Source organism: Petaurus breviceps, unplaced genomic scaffold (genome assembly GCF_028583685.1).
Source record: "Petaurus breviceps papuanus isolate PSGF00001 unplaced genomic scaffold, PetGlider_PUasm1.0 90740, whole genome shotgun sequence".
Classification (NCBI taxonomy): domain Eukaryota; kingdom Metazoa; phylum Chordata; class Mammalia; order Diprotodontia; family Petauridae; genus Petaurus; species Petaurus breviceps.
Window position 1 is genome coordinate 8,566,119 of NW_027187330.1, and position 22,285 is coordinate 8,588,403.

Genomic DNA, 22,285 nt, shown 5'->3' on the forward strand with positions numbered 1-22,285 from the left:
CCCACTTAGCGCTACTGATAGCTCACAGCTTCTGATTCAAGATTATGAGCCAAATTAATTTCTTTTGGACTCTTTTTTTCGTCTTGGAGGGGGCAAGGCACGCAGTTAGGGTTAAGTGACTTGCCAAAGGTCACACAGCTAATAAGTGTTAAGTGTCTGAGGCTGGATTTGAACTCAGGTCCTCCTGAATCTAAAGCTGGTGCTCTCACTGCGCCACCTAGCTACCCCTGGACTTTTGTTTCAAATCAAAAGTAAAAAACAGTGTCGGACTACACCCAGAAACAACTTCCCATGTAACCTTGAGCAAGTTACTTAACCCCGATTGCTTTAAAAAAAAAAAAAACAGTGACAGGGGCAATGTGGTATGGTGCAAAAAAAAAAAAAATCCACTGTCTTTGGAGTCGGATGGCATGGCTTCAAATCCCAGCACTGCCAGGTCACTTATGTGGCCTTGGGTATGCTATTTTAACTCTACAGGCCTCAGTGTCCTCATCTGTAAATAATAGATAGCATTTATACAGCACTTTAAGGTTTGCAAAGCATTTTACATATGTTAACTCATTTAATCCTCACAATAACCCCAAGAGGTAGGTGGTATTATTATCCCCATTTTACAGATAAGGAAATTGAGGCACATAGAGATTAAATGTCTCACCCAAGGTAACACAGTCAGCAAGTGTATAAGGCAGTATTCTAAGAAAGGTCTTCCCAATTCCAAGTGATACACTGCACCACCTAGCTGCCTTTGAAGGTCTGTTCCAACTCTAAAGATGTGATTATATAATTGATTATTGACTCTACTCTATCCTCTTCATGAAGCACTATCTTCATTGGCTTTTTACCGTAGTCCAAAATGTTCGCCTCTTTTTGCTGTCTATCGCTTTTCTTTCATATCACCTTCATCTATATAATGAGGGGGTTAGACTAGACAATTTCAAAGGTCCTTTAAGTCTATGTACAATCTATAAATTATTAATTATCCTCCTACCCATCCACAAAAGTCCTTCTCTGATGCCTTACTGTGACATGGAGACAACGCCAAGCATTCCAAGCCTCTGCCAATGGAGTGGAAACACTTGCAAATCCTATCAGCAGGAAAGCATTCGAGTATGGACAGCCTGTGGGTGACTAGTATGGACATCTAATCATCACAGAACCAAAGATTTCGCACTTTAGACACCATCTAGTCCAATATGTGTCTGAGCAGGAATCTCTGACAAGTAATCATGAAGCCACTGTTCTAAGACTTCCAGCAGTGGGGAATTCCTTCATCCTGATGCAACTGACCCCTCTTCAGGTCAGCCCTAATTGCTTTATTTTTTAAAGTATTTCTTATGTCAAGTCAAAATCTTCCTCTTTAAAACGTTTACCTAGTTCTATTCTCCAGAACTAAACATAATAACTCTAACTCTTTTTTCCAAATGACAACCTAGAAAATATTCGAAGACAGTTACTAGGTCTCCTCTAAATTTCCACTTTTCCAGGCTTGCCACCCTCAGTTTCTCCAACCAATTATTGGTAGGCATCATTTCTAGTCCCTTCAACATCTTTGCTACTGTCTCTTAGCAGGGTTCCATTTTATCAATGTCTTTCTTAAGATGTGGTGCACAGAAGTGGGTATACTGTTCATGAAGCAGCTGGATAGCACATTGGACAGAGCACGGACCTGAAATCAGGGAAACGTGTTCAAATTTAGCCTCAGACACTTAGTAACTGTGTGACCCTGGACAAGTCACTTAATCTCTCTGTGCCTCACTTTCCTCATCTGTATAATGAGAGCAATAATACCACCTACCTCTCAAGGCTGTTGTGAGAAGTACATGAGATATTTGTGAAGATTTTGAAAATCTTGAAGTGCTACATAAATATATCAGTGCTACGTACTGCACTTCCGCTAACTCGGCCAAAGAACACCATTGCTTTCTTGGCTGTGATGTCACACTGCTGACTACTGTTACCTTACAGTCTACTAAAATTCCCAAATTTCTTGTTCTAATGAATTGTTATTTATATCCATGTCGCAATAATTTTGTACTGATGTAGTTGCTTTTTTTCAAGTGTAGGACTTTACATTAGAGACATCACGGAACAGTGATAACAGTGCCAAACTTGGAATTAAGAGAGATCTATGTTCAAATCCTGCTTCTGACCCCAAGCCGGGGGACCTGAGATAACCACCCTACTTAAACTCTTTTTGAGGGGACTTATCTATGAAATCATCCAAATACTGAATCCATATTCAGAGTCCTCCCATGGAAGAAATCACGCACTATTGCATATTTGTATAATAACCTCAGTGCTTAGTTTCAAGGGTGCATTGTGAGGATCAAATGAGCTAGTCCCATGAAATGAACGTAAAAGATGACAAAGATTTCAGTTATCTATCCCTTTAAAATGTCATCTGATTTGAGTCAAAAATTTGTCTTGGATTGTTGAGATCATTTTTGAATCTCAATTCTGTCATTCAATGATCTGACTGTCCCTTCCAGATTTACACCCTCTGCATTTTTAAAAAGCATGCTATCTACTAAGGCATGATTATCATTGACGAAAATGATGAACAAATCAAAGGATAAGAGTCCTGTGGAACTTGCCAAGAAACTTCCTTCTACATCAACATTGGTGCATTAATCACCCCTCTCTGGGCCCAGTAGTGCAAACAGCTGTGGATATGCCTAAGTATAATGCCATTCAGCCCACTCATCTTAACGGCAAGGTTACCCTAAGAGCTTCTGTCAATTCTTTGGCTGAAAACCAGGTATATTATATCTACAGCACTATCTTGAGCTTTGTGCCAGCACAGAGTTGGTGCTCAATAAATGTCTGCTGCAATGCCAGTCTAATAACCCAAAAGAGGAAATGAGTATCATTGGGCATAAGTTGTTTTCTGTTATTTTTAATATTTTGTTTTCCCCCCAATTACATATTAAATCATTTTTATGCCTTGTTTTTTTGAAGAAAACTTCTCATTCTTGCCATGTGCCTTTTTAAGTGCTCACAAACTTCCCCTTCAGTAATGAAGAATCCCTGTGCTTATTCAAGCAGATTTTTCCCTTTGCATTTCTCTGGTTTCCACCCACACCTGCACACTCTGGGGAGTTGAAACAGGGTGCTGAGAGGAAGTAACTGGAACTATAAAATGACAGGAATGCCATTAATTGTCGTGCTGAGTGGGGGGGGGGGCTTCAAACCACAGCCTGTAAATATTTTCAGCATCCTAGACTAAATCAAGAAGACCATCTACTCCTGATGTCCTCATTTAGCAGATGAGGAAAGATCACACAGCTAACAAATAGCATAGGTGGGATTTGAACCCCCTCTGACTTAAAGTTACAGCCCATCAGCACACGTTTCTACAATACTTCGGTGTGTGGCAAGAACCAGATTAAAATATAATTGGGAAATATTTCTAAAATGAAAATAAAATAAAGCATAAAAACCTAAGTCAACATGTGACTGGTAGGGAACCTTATGGATGGATATGTCTGCCATTTATATTTGAATTTTACACCACTGCTCAGAGGACTGAGTACTGTATCATGAAGTCCCTTGGGCAGAATTCTAACCTTGGCCTCTGGATAGCACATCCAGGAAGAAGGAGAGACTGGAGACTCCACAACATACTTCATCATAAAAGACAGAAACAATTTGACAGAGGTCACTTCGGCTGGTGGGTAGAGAACTGCCTCGTTCTCTTAGGAATCTAAGGGTTGGAGGTCACAGCCATGGGGACGGTGGAAACACTAAGGAGATCTACCTGAGCTGAGTGCAAGGAGACAGGATAGAAAAGGTTGCTTGTTGGTTGGTGAGTTGAGGAGGTGGAACAAAAGTCCCTGTCAGGTGACAGCTGGTGAATTGTTTAAGGAGGTATTGGGGATACAGTGAAATAAAGTATTCCATTCCTCTGTCTATATGAGTGTGACATTTAGTTTCAGTCCTCTGGTGCCAACTGTCTATGGAAGCTTTTGCTACAGGCTATGGAGATGGCTGATCCTTTACCTGAGGTACACATCACTGCTTGCAGTTTTATCACTGTGTATTTTAAATTGCTTAGTTATTCCAAACTATAATGGGAATGTGTTTTCCTTTTGGATCATGTAAAGTAGGAAAGGAAATAAGCATCTAAATGGGAAACAAGGCATTATCTATATTTTGAGACTTTCCCACAGTTCTAGATAGGACTAAAGTAATGAACCAATTGTGATAAGTTTATAAAATAGAACTTGACTAATATTCTGTATTTTAAACCTTAGGCCAGAGGGTTTTGAACCTAAGGTCCATGAACCTTTTTTTTTTTACATTTTGGTAACTGTATTACAATATAATTGATTACCTCTATAATCCTATATATTCTATTTCATGCATTTAAGAACATTATTCTGAGAAGGGGTTCATAAATTTCATCATATGCCTATGCACAAAGAAGAAAAAAAGTTTGAGAAACTCTGCCCTATATTAAATTGACAGGAGCATCCGAATTGGAATAGATGCTTGCTATAGTACAAACTTCCTGAACTATCTTCAGCTATAGATAGCATCAGCCTCTTGGCTGGTTGTTATCCTTCATTTTCAAAAAGGAACAAAATGACATTTCTCCATTGGGGTCAAGGTACTGGTGAGTCCAACTGCAGCTGATCAGATGAATATGAGTTCAGACATCTCTAGCACAAACAGTCCATATGAGCGTTTGGAGTGGAGATGTCTCTAAATTTGTACATCAGCGTCTTGCCCATGGAAGGCAATCAAAGCAAGTCTCTAGATGTGGGGCCTAGGCTACTTCTTGTTCCTGCCAGGTAGACTCAGTATATTCTGCTCTCCTATCTTTTCTATGCAGGGATGAAAAATCTCATTTCAAATTGTTTTAGTTTTTAAGTAGAAACTGTTTTGGATTTGAGCTCAATTTTTGGCTCTACCAATTCCTATATGCATTACCTTGGGCAAGTCATTTTATGGCTCTGCCTGTTTCCTCATATGTAGAACATAAGAATTAGATTAGATGATCTTGAAGGTGCCTTCCAGTTCTAAATCCTGTGATTTAGCTTCCTAACTATAATCCGAAAAAGACAATTGCTTCTTTATTTCGAAAATTGTGTTACATATGCCAGACTTGAGTCCTCAGACCCTTCCCCTGCCTAAGAATCAACTGTTTCAACCTGTTCCTGAGTGGGTTCCAAGATATAAGTTCATATCCTATGTTGGGTATGTAATTGAACTCACTGAGGGGATGGTTTTTCTTACCATCATCTCACTTAACTTAGATTTCAATTCCTCATTAATAGCTGAAATATTTGTAGTACTTTAAGATTTATAAAGCACTTTACTTGAACTATCTCTTTTATCTCAGTTGATCCTCTCAACAATCCTGTGAAGCAGATGCTATTATTATCACTACCATTTTACAGATGAGGAAACTGAGGCTGAAAGCAGTACAGTGACTTGCCCAGGGTCACACAACTAGTAATCATCTGAGACAGGATTCAAACTCAGGCCTTCCTGTCTCTATCCACTGTACCACATACCTACTTCAACATTTAACAGTTTTTTTAACTACCCACTAAAAATCTTGTTCTCTCTTAGAGCTGAGAACTATTCTCATGGATTGTTATTGTTTTCTCAGTCATTTTTCAGTCAGGTCCAACTCCTCATGACCTCATTTGGGATTTTCTTGGCAAAGACACTGGAGTGGTTTTCTATTTCCTTTGCCAGATCATCTTACAGATCAGGAAACTGAGTCAAACAAGGTTAAGTGACTTACCCAGTCAATGTCTGAGACCAGATTTGCACTAAGGAAGACTCATTTTCCTGACTCCAAGGCCCAAAATTCTATCCGCTGCACCACCTAGCTGCCCTATTCTGATGGAGAGAGAATATAAAAGCAAACTGGAAATTGAGTGGTTCTGCCCTCTCTCCAGCCATCCACATGTGGTTCTATCCCTTTCCTCATCTTTCTCTTCTTGGATGTTAGTTTCTGTACGAGCAGAGAGGCTCATTACTAGCAACAGTCTCCTAAGACACAAAGCAGGTCTGGGGCACACCAGGGAGGGTACCTACACCAACAAAACCTTGTACCCTTCAAATACTGAAGTATTTCTTTTGTTTCACCTGTCTTTGCATCCTCTCATGAACATGACTTGTTCTTGTGTTCTTATCTCTTCGTTAGCTAAATTGTGAGTTTATCAGTTATCTAAGCAAGGTAACCACACCCTACACATAGAAAGCACCTTAACAAAACATCTTCACATGCATAGTCCCATCTGATCTTCATTTCAATTCTGCACAGTATTTAGGGTATGATTATTCCCATTTTATAGGTTGTTCAAAGTCCACAGTTTTTTACTCTAAGCTTAATGTATATGTTTTTCCTATACTGCCTCTCTGTCAAATTTTAATTCTTGAATATATGAAACACAGAGAAGGCAAAAAATAGAATCATCATTGATTCTTCGGGGATATCTATTAGTATAAGTCCATTAGAGTTTGATTCTTGACTATTTTTAGCTGATACTCATATCCCTAAGCCAAACCACTTCCCCTCCCTCCAAAAAAAAAGCAAAAACAAAAACAAAAAAACATGGAAACATATTGTCATTCTCAAATTAAAGCTATTCAGGAGTGTCACCTCCCCCTGAGGGAGACATCAGCTCTGTGGGATAACTCCTCCTGAGTCTAATTTTCATCTCCTATTATTGAATCTCCTTTTTCCCACAGTAGTACTCATTGTTTGCAGTACTTACTTAAACTCATCAGTCATGGGAGGGATGGGTACTGACTAGATGGGTGTTAACAATCACAACAAGAATTTCTCACCTCGGCCATCTCCAATCTGGAAAAGAAAATGAGAAATGAGAGACCCTCAAAAACTCCAGGATATAGGCAGCATTGAATTTACAAACATTGAGAGGTACCTGCAATATAGAAGTCCCTGGAGTTCCAAAGCTAAAAATGGCCTCTTCTCTGTTCTCAGGGGGCTTATCATTCTACCCAGGAAATATGAAATGCACACAGATAAATATAATATGCAGATGAGCATATGAGGGACATCTGAGAGACAGCAAGTCACCAAACTGTTCAGTGTCCCAAGACAACTCTCTAAGACTATAAATGACAGCAGAAGATATAGAAGATGTTGCTTCACCAGGATCTCCTTCCCAATGCAATCACCATTTCAATAAGGGAAAAAAATACAAGATAGGCAGAGATGAAGGCAAAACAGAGATCCAGACAAAGAACTTTAAGAGTATCTGAAGTAGGTGAGAACAAATCTGGCCTCAGATACTTAACTAGCTGTATGACCCTGGGCAAGTCACTTAACCCTGTTTGCCTCAGTTTCCTCATCTGTAAAATGAACTGCAGAAGAAAATGCCAAACCACTCCAGTATCTTTGCCAAGAAAATCCCAAATGGGGTCACGAAGGGTCAGTCACAACTGAAAAATGACTGAACAACAAGAAGTCTGCTCTCTGGAATTTAGTTTCTTCATTTGTAAAATAAAAGGGTTGGACTAGACTTCAAAGATCCCTTCCAAATCTGTGCTGTTTGATCTCTATGACTCAATGACTTCTTCCCAGAGTGGTCGGGACGTTTTATTTACCCCAGAAATGAAAACTGAGCTAGGTCTTGAAGAATAGTGAGAATCTGGCAAAGTGGAAAGGAGAAAGGGGAAGAGGGAGGACCCTAGTAGAGGAGAAAATGGCATAAGAAATGGAATTCAAACTCAGTGAGTTATCCACAGCGTTGCACATCAATCAGTTAGGCTGCTGCAAAGAGTTCCTGTTGGGGAATAATGGGTGATCAGACTCAATGAAACTTGGCTTCAACACCAAAGCCACCCCTCTTCCTAATTTTTCCATTTCTACTGAACACACAGCCTTCCTTCTAATTCTTGACACTCTCTCCACTTTTCCTCACCCCACCCCTGTATCGAATCAGTTGCCAACTTTCATCTCCATTTTTACCTCTGGTGCCAAGTCTACCCCTACAATGTCTCTGGCATCTAAACCCTTTTATCCAGTGACACACCCACCTCCCAACTTCAGGTCTTCCTCACCTCTTGCCTGGACAACTGCAATACCCTCCTAAATGACCTTACAAGATTCCAACGTCTGTTTTTATCTGATGAATTCTCCACTGAGCTGCTAACTTGATATCTCTGACTCACTGGTCAGATCACATAATTGTTCTCCTCAAGAATCCTCCATGGTTCCCAATTCTTTCTCAAAAACCTTCGCAGGCTGAAAACAGCCTACCTTTCTAGATTGATTTCATATTATTTCCCTTCATGGACCCTACATTCTAGACAATTTTTTCTACCTGCTCTTTCTCATCCCCAGTCTTCCATTTTTTTGCCCCCATGCTTTAGGCAGGCTGTCCCCTATGAAATAAACTCTTTACTACAATTTCTTAGAATTCATATATTCCTTCAAGGTTCAATTCAAGTGCCCCCTTCTACAAAAAGTCTTTCCTTAACTTCTTGCTATTAGTGTCTTCCCTTGCAAAAAAAAAATACCTTTTTCTTGATTTTTTTCTATTTTATAATTTACTTGTTTGTGTTCAAGTTGCTTCCCCCAGATATGATGTAAGTCCCTTGCTATAAGGTATCTTCAAATACTTCACTGGATCTGTAAACTCATCGATTCAGGAGTTCCTTCCAATAATACATATCCCAACCCATCCATGCTTTCCCATGCTATGCCACTGTTGTCCATATCCTACTGAAAGTCTGACAAGGCAAGTCTACCCAATATGCTAAGGGTTTACTCCATTTCTCTTGACATAGTAAGGGCTCCAGTGAAATACTTTGACCATCTACCTGTCATCCCTTATACCCTCCACAGAACCATCCCATCTTCTCTTTCTGTAATATCATTCCTTAATAACATCCTCTACTTCTGTTCTTTGGAATTCCTCACTTGTTATATGATACAGCCTGTTTGCACCTATCCATGAGCCTTTCCATCTCTCTCTGTATGATAATCGTCTTTAGTTCTTTGAAGGCAGTGGTATTCCAGGTCTTGGTGTCATAACAGCAAAATAGTTTAATTTTTTTTAGTCATAGTCCTTGTTCTACAGTAAACTTGGAGTCAGTGAAAGTGCATCGCCATTTCCTAAAAGCAATCAAGGACGCTCTTCTCCTTTTCAACTCAGGGCCCAGTTCATTGTCCATCTGGACTGTCCCCAACACACATATTGTTGGACAAGCTCTATTGGGTGACCAGAAACATATCATGGTCTAGACAATAGGCATTCTTCATCCCCTTGAGCTTTCCTGTGTATTGTATTTGTTGTATTTGTCCTTCATTCTCAAAGAGGACCATGACATCAGGAAATGATAATATGCCTCACAGTTGACTTTGATTTGAGTGAGGGAGGTCTGTGCAAGGTCACCAGCCTCACTTTCTCCTACAGAGTCATCTAGGTCCAGTGGCCACATATTCGTCAGAATAACTGGAGATGGCCCACGATGCAATGGGAGACCTAGGCTCTTTTAGGCTAAGGTCTTTCAGATTCTCACTTTGAGTGAGGTAACACCCATTCAGTGGAGAGGTTTCATGTGTGTATTAACAAATCAAACACCTTTAAGATCTTTTCTAGGAGGCTCTGCAGTGTTCTGGGGCCTAATGCTATCAACATAAAGTCATCCACAAAAAGGAACATCTGGATGAACTCACCATCTAGAGGGAACCTCTTCTTCTCCCTATTCTGGATCTCCTCCTTTATACTGGCAAATACATTGGGTGAATCTACATCTCTCTGTTTTATGTTTCACTTGACCTCTTATTATCAGAGGGTTATTGAACAAGATTTATTTAGTATTACATCTTCTGAAGAATAATGAATCATCTTGATGTAAGGAAGGGAAACCCTTTGTTAGAAAAGAACCCATGGCTAATACAGAAATGAGTTTTGCATGATTTCACATATATAATGGGTATAATATTGCTTGCCTTTTCAATGAGTTGGGGAAGAACTGGAGAGAATAGAATTTGGAACTCAAAATTTTTTTAAAGAAAGGTTAAAAAAGTCTTGGGGGAAAGTAGAAAGAAAAGGATCCATAAGGCTTTATTTGGCAGATGGAAGTGTTCATGTTATGGAAGAGTCAGGCTTCTGCATAATCCATAAGTCTCTGGCTTTTTTTCATTTCTTTCTTCTGAACCATATTTTCCCACACAGTTCTCCCTATCCTTGCCTTTTCCCATCTTTGCATTGAAAACACTGATCATCAGGAAGTGTAAAGGTATTGAGGGTCTTAAATCCAGGCATCTAAACTGCAATTATTTTCAATCTCCACATCTCTGGCATCTACACATTTTGTCCAGGTATACACCCACCCACTCTAGAACAGACCCTCCTCATCTCTTTCCTGGACTATTATAAAAACCTAAATGATCTAGTAGTCTCCCATCTCTGCCATTATCCAATACACACTCCACACAACATTTTCACTCTGACAACCAAATGTTCCATGAAATAATATGTCTTGTAGGTTTGGGTATATAATAAAACACACTCTATCAACTCCATAGTTTGCCTTTACAAGAAAAGCAAAAACAATTGTGTTTCTGTCTTTGTATTTCCAGCATTATTACTGGCACATAGTAGGAACTTAATTATTGTTAAATGAGAGATGGAAAGAGATGAACCATTTAGTATCAGAAAACTTTAGCAATAAGATTATATCCATTTTAAGATAGATTTTACTCTTTGGCCCATTACCTGTACTAAAAGTATTAGAAAATAAAATCACCTCAGACAATCCAAAACAAGAATTCTGGGTAGGTTGTGGAGGATCTTAAATGGCCAGGCTAAGGAACTTAGATTTAATTCTATAGGCAATGGGAGTCACTGATGTTTTTTGACACTGGAGGAAGGATGGGGTTGGAAAAATAAAGTGCACAGAGGATAATTTTAGAAAGATTAATCTAGTTGTAGTGTTTAGGATAAATTGCAAGAGGTCAGAGGTCAGGTGCAGAAGACCTGTTGGTAAGCTATTGCAGTAATCCAGACGTGAAGTAATAGGGTCATTAAGGAGAATGATAGGAAGGGAACTACCCTATAAGCACAGGAAAATGATCTAGCCATGGAGAAATGTCTACACATGAAAAAATTGTTCAGAAATTTAGAAGACCATCCAAATAATACAGTGTCTCACTGAATTGGAGATGATCTCAGAGGGAGGGCATTAGTATTAAGGAGGACCAAGAAAGGGTTTTTGTTTTGGCATTTTTTTTGCAGAAGTTAGGATCCTAACTGAAACTTGAAGGAAGCCAGAAAGCAGAGATGAGCAAAGAGAGAATTCCAGGGAAGAGGGACAGCAAGTGAAAATATCATGGAGTCTGGAAATGGTGTGTCTTGTTTGAGGAATAGCAAGGAAGCCAGTGTCCCTGGATCTTAGAGTACATGGAGGGGAGTAAGGCAAAAGACAGGAAAAGTAGGAAAAGGGCAAGTTATTAATGGTTTTGAAATTTAAACAGAGTATTTTACATTTGATGCTGGAGTTAATTAAGAAACCATTGGAGTTTGTTGAAATGAGTGGCATGATATAGTTAGGAAGATCATTTTGATAGATGAGTGGAGAATGGATTAAAGTGGGAAGATCTGAGGGAGAAAGAATAACCAGAAGGCTATTGCAATAGTCCAGGTGATCAGAACCTGCACCAGAATATTTGCAGTGTCAAAGAGGAAAAAGGGATATATACAAAATATGTGATGATAAAATCAATGAAATTTAAAAACAGATTGAAGACAGAGACAGAGAGAGGAGGCAAAAGGAAAAGAAGGAAGGAGGGAAGGAAGGAAGGAAGGAAGGAAGGAAGGAAGGAAGGAAGGAAGGAAGGAAGGAAGGAAGGAAGGGAGGGAGGGAGGGAGGGAGGGAGGGAGGGAGTGAAAGAAAGAAGGAAGCTAAAGAGTTCAATATGACACCAAGGTTGTGAGCCTTGTTGCTTGGGAGGATGGTGGTACCCTTAACAGTAATAAAGAAATGACAAAAAAAGAAAGGGTTTTGGGGAGGGAAGAAGATAATGAGTTCAGTTCTGGAAATGTTAAGTTTAAAATGTCTATGGGACATCCAATTTGAGATGTCTAGTAGGCATTTGTAGGTCAAGAAAGTAGTTAGGGATGGATAAATCGATCTGAAAATAATTTGCATGGAAATGATAATTGAATGTATGGAAGCAGATGAGATAATCAAGCAAGAGACGATGGTCCAAGGGGACACCCATAGTTAGCAGGCACAATTGTATTAAGATCCATCAAAGAAGGCTACAAAAGAGCAGTCAGGTAAAAAGAGAACCAGGAGAAAGCAGTCACATAAACCTAGAGGGAAAAATAGTTCCCCAAAGTGGGTTATACTGCCCCATGGGGCAGTAGAACAATGCAGGGGGAGTAGCCTCAGGTGTACCTGGAGGACATCGAATAAAAATAAGGGGGTGGTAGAAGCATAAAGAAAGAAGAAAATTTTGAAAAACTATTCATACATGTTTCATCTGTTGTATAACATTGTTTAAGTCATAGTGATTACATTATTTTCCAAATAAATATACAAAATGCAAATTATAATTGACCAATGGCCAAGTCCACAGACAGGTCTTAACAAGCAAGCATTGGCAGGTAAGCGTATCCACATTGTCAGGAAGTCCAGCATGCATCAACAGGAAAATGTGCGTGTAATTACTTGTTTACAATACTATACAGTTACATGACAATATTGTGTCATCAAAATTTCAATGCAGGAAAAAACCCCACAAATTTATAATAAATTATTGAATTTAAGATGCATCATTTTTTAAAAAAATTATATCTTTTTGAAATGGCACAAATTTCAAAAAAAAAGTGAAAGGGTTAGAAGATTTCAGGGAGGGCATTGAATATTTTTTTTATAAAAGAGGGTAGTAGACCACATAAGTTTGGGAACTTCTGAAATAGATTATCAAAGAGAAGAAGGTGATTAACAGTGTTAAAGGCAGCACAGAGGTCAAAAAAGATGAGGATTAAGAAAATGTCATTGGATTGGGCACTTAAGAGATCACTGGTAATTTAGGAGAAAACAATTTCAGTTGAATGAGGAGGTAGAAAGCCAGACTTCAGAGAGTTAAGAAGAGTGAGAGGAAAGGAAAAAGAGGGGGGGGGGCATCTGTCTTGGATGGCTTTCTCAAATTGTTGAGCCATGAAAGAAACAAGAGATATAGGCTAATAATTATCATTGTCTCTTCCATTAGAATGTAATCTCCTTGAGGACTGGGATTTTTTTGTGATCTTTTAAAAATATATAGTATTTATTTTCCCCAAATTCATGTTTAAACAATTTTTAACATTTGGGTTTTCTTAAGTTTTGAGTTCTGAATTTTCTATTCCTCCCTCCCCTCCCTCCTTCCTGAGAAGCAATCAGATATAGGTTATACATGTGCAATCATGTAAAACATTTCCATATTAGTCATTTTCTACAAAAGACTCAAATTTTTTAAAAAGCAAGTGAAAAATAACATGCTTCAATCTATATTCACACATTATCAATTCTTTTTCTGGAAGTGAATAGTATGCTTCATCATTAGACCTTTACAATGGTCTTAGATCACTGTATTTCTAAGAATAGCTAAGTCATGCCTAGTTCTTCATCATACAATATTGCTATTACTGTGTACAACATCCTCCTGGTTCTGTTCACTTCACTTTGTATAAGTTCATTCAAGTCTTTCCAACTTTTTCTGAAATCATCTTGCACATCATTTCTTACAGCACAATAATATTCCAGCACAATCATATACCACACTTGTTTAGTCATTCCCCAGTTGATGGGCATCCCTTTGATTTCCAATTTTAAGCCACCACAAAAAAGAGCTGCTATAAATATGAACTGTTTTTGCTTTAAAAAAATAATAATCACCAATATTTAGCACAGTGCCCAGAACATGGTTGGAACTCAATAAAGGTTAACAGACTGATTGATTGGCTGATTTGGCCCTCCACTCCAAGTAGAGAGGGGAGAGAAGAAAAAGAGAGTAGTAATGTCCATGTTGACTAAGCTACCATGGGCCTCTGACAGCTTATCTCTTACCTCCACACATCCCCAAGCTGGGGGAGAGAATGAAAATGAATGAAAATAGTAGGGAGTATGAGTGTTCCTATTCCCTCCTTCTTAACCTTCCACCCTAGAAGATTGGTTCAGTTAATTGCAACCTCTTAAAAAGGAACAACATAATGTCATTCATAAATCTTTCCCTAGAATAAACAACCAAACACCCACAACACTTATTTTTAGACTTGATCTTCACTGGCCCTTAGTCAGTATTCACATGTGACCTTTATTCTCCACCCCCTAAAAATAAATCCACATATAGACTTCAGTAACAGGAAATAAGCTTTTTACTCAAAAGGATGAAGGCGACACATGCACACGCCTCCAGCTTATCGTCACTTTCAGGTCACTGAAACCATAACTGGTCATTTGGGGCTTGGGGACTTTACCCAGAACCTCGTGTACAAAATGGAGAGAAAACATTGCATAACATTCCCTCCAGAAGCATGGTGTCTCACACTCTCCCCTGCCCCTGCCCTGCCCTCTCTCTCTCTCTCTCTCTCTCTCTCTCTCTCTCTCTCTCTCTCTCACACATACACACACACACACACACACACACAATTGAAGATCAACTTGACACAAAACAGATATTGCTCCTGAACAAATAATAGCTCTAGACTGATAAAATGGTAGGGGAATTTTTAAGTTTCTTTGTATTTTTTTAAAGTATGTTTGGGGGCATGAAGTTTATTCTTTGATGCTTGAATTCAACCTGATACTCTCAGATGTTCCAGACACCAGGACTTTCAGCCTAGAAGTGTGGTAAAATCAAGCTTGTTTCTGTCCTCGTTGAATCTTACCTTCCTGTTCCCCCCCCCACACACATACACACCCCAAATACAGGGGCCTGGAAAGCTCTGAGCATATGACATTCCCCACCCCCCCACCACATCCCAATCCTCCAGCTAAGAGCTGGCAAGGAAATGAGGAGGGAAAGAAAGAAAAAAAAAAACTAATTAAGCAGCCGATAACCCCAAAGTGAAATGTGAATTCTTTACAGTATACAATGTTCTTCCCACAAGCCATTTGTGTTTGTCAGATGTTTATAGAATCATCATTAACTAAAACTAAGAGCTTTGGGAGATAAGAACCACTGAGGCAACTTCAGATAAGTTACAAGTGTATGGCCAGCCGGGCTGACAACTGATGAGAGATTGTGGTCAGAAAGGCCTGCGGAAACGGGATGTTCCAAGGCTAGTCCTTCATTTTCTCTCCCTCCTCCAGAATCTAATCCATCAACTGTCTCAAGCTGGAGTAACCTGGGGCTCCTTTTTCATCCTGTTGGCAGACAGGGCACACCCCCACCCCCCACCCCCAAAATGCCTTATTTTGCGCTGCTGGCTGGTCTGCTAGCTTTATCTTTCCTGGCCTGCTGCGGGCGAGGTAAACCCCTGGAGAACTGGGAGAGGGTTCCTGCCGTGGAAAGCACCAATAAATTCTTCGGGGAGGCTGTGAAGGGGGAGGATGACATGAGCTTTGACTTCAAAATGTTCCTGGAGAACATGAAGGTGGATTTCCTGCGGAGCCTGAATTTATCAGGGGTCCCTTCCCAAGACAGGACCAAAGTGGAGCCACCTCAATTCATGATTGATCTGTACAACAGATATACCACCGACAAATCGTCCACTCCAACATCCAACATAGTGAGAAGCTTCAGCATTGAAGGTATGGATAAACCTGGGGAAGGAAGGGTCTTCTTGGTGTCCCCAGTGTCTAGTTTAGCATGGTACTTGGACCATAAGTGATACTTAATGAATGTGTGCTTATAAACTATTGGTTCTATATTGCATGGGTCTTTGCCACTGACCCCTCACTTTCTTCTATTCTTCCATGTAAGAAGTGTTGGAGATGAGGACCTGGAGGTATTAATTTGGGCGGTCTATTCCCTTTCTCCATACTATTTAATGGACTAGCCAATTTGTCAGTCCCAAGAGTTCACATACTGGATTTTTAGGCCTTTAAAAACAATCATTAAAAAAATTATTTCTATCCTATCAGTGGGTTTAAAAAAGAAAGAAAGATAGAAAAGGAAAACTCTTTGAGAATTTCTTTGGTCCTGCCATCCCTTAGTCTCTAATTAAATAATTGATGGCTTCCTTTATGCAAGAAACAGCTTATATGGCTTGATGACTAGTTGTAGTGGTAACATGCTGATTCACTAACCAGGAGACCTAGGTTTTATTCCCATTTATTCCACTAACAAGTTGCGTGACCTTAAACAACTCATTTTGCCTCTAGGTTTCATTTTCCTCATCTACAAAAAGGAGGGGTTTATTATAGATAACCTTTAGAATGCTGTAGTGTTCTGAGGTTCCATAAGCCTATGAAACCGACAACCAAATGGTCAGATAGATTGAGATTGTCTTAGTGACTATAGTAAGTCCCCCCACCCTTCCCCAGTAATTAATTAATGATATAGAATGTGCAGGCATTGGTGCAGATAGTTTTGAAAGAATCAATAGAAACAAATAAAAACAGATTTATTGATTATGTAAAAGTGTTGTTGTTTAGTCATGTTCAGTCAATCATATCCAATGTTTTATGGCCTTATTTGGGGTTTTCTTATAGTTTCCAGAAGTATAGCTTGGTTAGTCAGGGGATTAACCTTTGTTTTCAGTAGGAATTTGCAAGAGGATGGATTTGTCTCTCAAATATTTGCTTGCTTTTTTTTTCTTTTTTGGTTTGGAACCTGTGGTTTCATCAGCTTAGGAACTCCCAGCATGGAAGGTCCCTCCACCAAAGCAGACTGATAAGTTGTCAGCAACTTAGAGCCCGACTGTGAGCTCCTCAAGGACAGAGACTGTTTTTTGGCTTTCTTTCACAGGGCTTAGCACAGTGCCTGATTCATAGTAGGAGCATAATAGATGTTTATTGACACGCTTAAAAAATGCTTATTGCCCAAGAGTGGTTGCTATTATATTTCAATGTTAAATACTTGCCCATGGTCACACAAGTAATGAATGCTAGTGTGCAAAATTTCAACCCAGATCTTCCTGATTTCAAGACCAACTCTTCTCCCTGAGGCATTTGAATACACTGAAATGCATGGAAATGACTTTGGGGTCATATAACATATGGTAGAACTCCATTGAGAGGTAATGTGGCCAAAGAACCAAACTCAGAATCAGAAAGATCCAGGTTCAATTCCTGTTTGAAATATAAGCTGGCTGTGAGACCTCTTATGATCACTAAGACTATATGTTGCAGAAGTCACCAATCTGCACTGATCGAAGGAGTTTCCTCACTAGAAGTTTTTCTACACCAATTTAATCACAGTTCTATACTAAAAAGGAATGTCAAGCATACCACAGGGTAAATCATATTCCCCAAAGTCCAATTTAAGGGGATGCTGTAAAATAAATCGGTGTTCGTTTTGTTCCCTGACACCAGTGTTATCAGGGGGTTCCCCTGTATTGAAACCAGTGACAGCATTATCATTATGGAAAGCCCTCGATTCCCACAGATGCAAAGTGAAGTGGAGAATTAAGAAAATTATCTGGGGAATTGAGGCAAAACCTCACTTTCCCCTACCCCAACAATGATAATGGAGATCAAAGTATTTTTTTTCTTAAACCACCCTGATAATCCTCAACTTCAATTAAGAGTATGTAGTCACTGCTGATTGCTGAACCATTTCAGTCTCTGGATCAAGTTCTTTTCCTAACATTGGAATTTCACTTCCCCCTCCCACTCACTGCCCTTTAAAAAATTCTCAAGGTGCTCAATTTAAGGCTGGCAACAATAAATCAGAGTCTTCTCAAAGCCCCTAGGAAAACACAGGAATTCACTTCAGATTACTTTGGGCTCATTTTCTACTTCATTTTTTACTTTGGGCATCATCCTTCTACCTTCATTTGCAACAGTGATTTGAAATGACTAGGTTTCTTTCATTTATGTTCTTTAAAATACTTTAGAAAGAAATGTTACTAGGGCAGCTAGGTGGTGCAGTGCATAGAGCACTGGCCCTGAAGTCAGGAGGACCTGGGATCAAATCCAGCCTCAGACACTTAACACTTACTAGCTGTGTGACCTTGGGCAAGTCACTTAACCCCAATTGCCCTGCTTTCCCCCTCCAAAAAGACCAAAAAAAAAAAAGAAATGTTATGGTTTTTATCTTCTATAAAGGCAAACGATGGATCGAACGCATCATTACTTGGTGATGCCAAATCAGCACTAAAATCCAGAATGCATGTTTATGTAAATCAAGAGGTTATCATCATTGCTATGATTATTGTTGCTATGGATCATATCAATGTGCTGCTTTATGAGTTACAAATGATTTTCCTCACAACCACCCTATGTGATAGGCAATGTCAGTTATTACCTATATTTTACCATTTATTTGGCCAGTCACAGAGTGTCAGACACAGAATTCAGATGCAGGTCCTTTTATCCCAATAGCAATGCTCTTCTCAATGTACCATTTTGACTCATATATATTAAAGTTACTTGCGTGTATGACATCCCCAGCTGTCAGTAGTTTGTGGGCTCTTTGAAGGGAAAATGGCTGTCTTATTCTTCTTTGTGATTCTCTCATAGTATCAGAAGCAGGGCCTTGTACACAATTAGTGTACAATAAATAATTATGACAGGGAAGAAAAGGGAAATGGAAGGGAGAGAGGGAAGAAGGAAGGAAGGAAGGAAGGAAGGGAGGAAGGAAGGAAGGAAGGAAGGAAGGAAGGAAGGAAGGAATGGAGGAAGGAAGGAAGGAAGGAAGGAAGGAAGGAAGGAAGGAAGGAAGGAAGGAAGGAAGGAAGGAAGGAAGGAAGGAAGGAAGGGAGGGAGGGAGGGAGGGAGGGAGGGAGGGAGGAAAGGAGGAAGAAAAGAGACAGTTCAATACAGTAGGAAGAATTTGAGAATATTAACCAAGAGACCTGGGTCCAGCCTAGCTTTGCCAGTACTAACTATGGGGTCTTAGACAATTTGCTTTATCCCTCTGGATCTTAGTTTCTTCAACTACAGAATAAGGAGCAGGGGAAGTGGTTGGACTAGATGAGTGAATTTAACTTCGGAGCCTTCAAGCAGGAAAGCTAAATGAGCCAAGTAAAATAAATCAGGTCGCTGTGTGTATGTTTCCATTTCAGATGCTGTCTCTATGTCTTCAACAGACCGACATCCCTTCCAGAAGCACATCTTACTTTTCAACATCTCTATCCCAAGACATGAGCAAATTACCAGGGCTGAGCTCCGGCTCTATATTTCATGTCAAAGTCGTGCTGAATTGTCCCATGAACTGAAAGGTAACATTGCCATTTATGACATTCAAGGTGGAACAGACTTCTGGGAAGGCACAGAGGGGACCAAATCCTTTCTTGTGTCCCAGACCATCCAAGAAAGTGGATGGGAAACATTTGAGGTCTCCAGTGCAGTGAAACGATGGGTCAGGTCAGACCCAACAAAAAACAAAAACAAACTGGAAATCAGAGTGGAAAGCCACATGAAAGGATGTGAAAAACTAGACATCAGTGTCCCCCCAGATTCAAAAAACTTGCCCTTCTTTGTTGTGTTCTCTGATGACCGAAGCAATGGTACAAAGGAAACCAAGATGGAGCTCAGAGAAATGATAGGTCATGAGCAAGAGAGCGTGCTCAAGAAGTTGTCCAAGAATGTTAGTACTCAGGAAGAGGAGGAAATGGAAGAAGAAATGGAGAATTTCTCCATCAGACGACCATTTTCATCCAGAAACAAAAGAAGCACAACTCCCAATAACCACTGCCAAAGGAGCTCCCTTCGAGTCAACTTCAAGGATATTGGCTGGGACAACTGGATAATTGCCCCAAAGGAATATGATGCATATGAATGTAAAGGAGTCTGCTTCTTCCCTCTTGCTGATGACGTGACTCCAACTAAGCATGCCATTGTTCAGACTTTAGTGCATCTCAAAAACCCCATGAAAGCTGGGAAAGCCTGCTGTGTGCCCACCAAACTGAACCCCATTTCTATCCTTTACAAAGATGATGTTGGAGTGCCCACCTTAAAATACCAATATGAAGGAATGAGCGTGGCAGAATGTGGATGTAGGTAGTACCAGATCACCCGTCGAGCCAAGAGAGAGGAAAATAGTGGCATACTGTTCTGGGGTGGAAGGGGAGGGGAGGGATCAACAGGCATACTCTTGTACAAAGCTGTACTTTGGTGCTGACAATGTTAACTGGAGTAGGCAATTTTGGAAGGGAGAAAAGAAAAAAAAAACCTAAAACTCTAAAGCTGTTTCATGGAACTAGTTATTTGGAAGCACTACTGCAATTGACCTTCTTAGCTATATGTCCAATAAGAGTAAGACTGGACTTTGAAGAACCCAAAGGGGATCTTGGGAAAACAGGATTGTGTGGGGAGGATATAAAAAAAATCAGAGAAGTAGAAGGAATGGGGGATGGGGAATGGGCAGGGAAGATGGTGAAAAAATGAAAACAAAGTCAAAGAATTGAGTGTTAGTAAAAAAAACTTACCTTAAGATTACTGAGTATGAGATGTGCAGAGGGATACATAATGTATTATAATCTATAAAAATAGACATGAAAGGGAATAGGGAAGTAGGAAATGAAGCTTTCACGTGGATAGCAGTGTTCACAAGGAGGTCATCACCTTGAACTAGGGCACACTCCATGTCAGAAAACTGATTAACAATTGCTGCTTCATGGAAAGATGACAATTAAGAATGTATATACCAAGAATGCAGAGTTACAATTCATTACCACCGGGGCCCAACACGTCATTCAACTACGATTGAATGTGTAGACTCCAGCTAGGCAGATCTGACTACAAGGTGGATCAAGGGTAGCTTTCTTCCCAACAGAGCCCCTTCAAGGATTTTGAAGACCAAACTTTGCCACTGCCATGGCACGAAGGGGACTAGGGACAAATGGCATCCATCGATTACTTTGGTTTCTCTGATGGTCCACTATATGGTCAAAAATGGCTATTATTTGTTATGAAACAAATCCATTATTTCATACTCCTAAGGGGTAGCAGTGTTACATGTTATTGGATGGTATGTTAGGATTGGTTCAGTTCAGAGACTGCAGTTCCTTTCGATTATTTATTCAATATAGTTGACCTTGTATTTTCTTTGTGCATGAACTGGCTTTTATTTCCTTCTAGTTTTCCTTTGGAAGAATTTAAAGAGTTATGAATGAATCAGGCTTTAATTCACTGAAATAAATGCATGGGAGTTAGAGATGTCATACTTTGGACAGGGTTATCCAAGATGTACCTATTTTTACCTTCTTTATGACACGTACTTGAATGATAAGAAGCCCAGTCTCCGGTCAGTTAAGGCTCACTCTCCTCTGAGAAACTCTTGGCCTTATCTCTCCTTTCTGATAAAAAAGCAGCTTTGCCTTATGCAGTACATGCTAAGTATTTCTTCAAGCAAAAGGCAGTAGAAATACTAACATGTGTCAACTTCCTTTCTGGGTTTCTTAAGGGCAGATGACTTTTTTCCTGAACAGTCTTAGTAGGAGGAAGTGAAACTGGGAAGTTTTATGTTTCATCAATTAGATGGGTTCACTTTTCTGACATTGGAATTAATTAAATGGGCTGTCTGTCAAAGTAGTTTGGGTAGAATCCCAAGGTGCTCTTAAGAATTCTGGTATAGCCCAACTGAAGCTGCTGACCACATGGTTTTAATATATTCCAAGCTTCATTTTCCCAACCTTGATGTGGGAAAGGGAGGCAGGGCAGAAGAGAGGGCTTGTCATCATCTCCCTCACATTATTATCACCTACAGAATTTATGGTGGCATTTCACCCACATGTTACCCAAATCACTCTTCCTAAAAGGTGGGGCAAGGACACGAGAAAAAATCAGAGGAGACCTGACTAATATAGAATGGATAGAGTTTGGGAAATTAAGTGGCAGTTAATGGAACAGAAAGATCAGCATTATACCATCTTACACAAATACTTCCCTTAGTCTACAGATAACCAAGCATCTATTCAAAATGTTGATGGATTTTGGTGAAGGAAGAACCTTAACAGTAGCTGGACCTACTGACCATTTAAATAAATGCTTATGTTTTAAACCAAAAAGGCTTTGTGGGTAAAATAAACCACCAATATTTTATTAGTTGGGATGCTCAAAAGAGTTTCTGTTGACCCCATAAGCCGCGGTAGAAAGCCACATTTAAACATCCATCCATAACCCTGTCCTCTGTACCAAACAACAGCATAAGCGACTCATCAGGAGTTAAGAAATGTGCTTTCAGTGCTTTTCC

The 22,285-nt window shown here is 39.7% G+C and overlaps 1 protein-coding gene across 1 annotated transcript; it reads left to right on the forward strand.

Moving 5' to 3' along the window:
* Positions 1–15,389: 15,389 nt before the first annotated feature.
* GDF2 (growth differentiation factor 2) lies at positions 15,390–20,222 on the forward strand. Its single transcript, XM_069067070.1, has 2 exons — positions 15,390–15,735; positions 19,155–20,222. The coding sequence occupies exons 1-2, from the start codon at positions 15,390–15,392 to the stop codon at positions 20,093–20,095; spliced, it is 1,287 nt and encodes a 428-aa protein (XP_068923171.1). The 3' UTR covers positions 20,096–20,222.
* Positions 20,223–22,285: the final 2,063 nt, after the last annotated feature.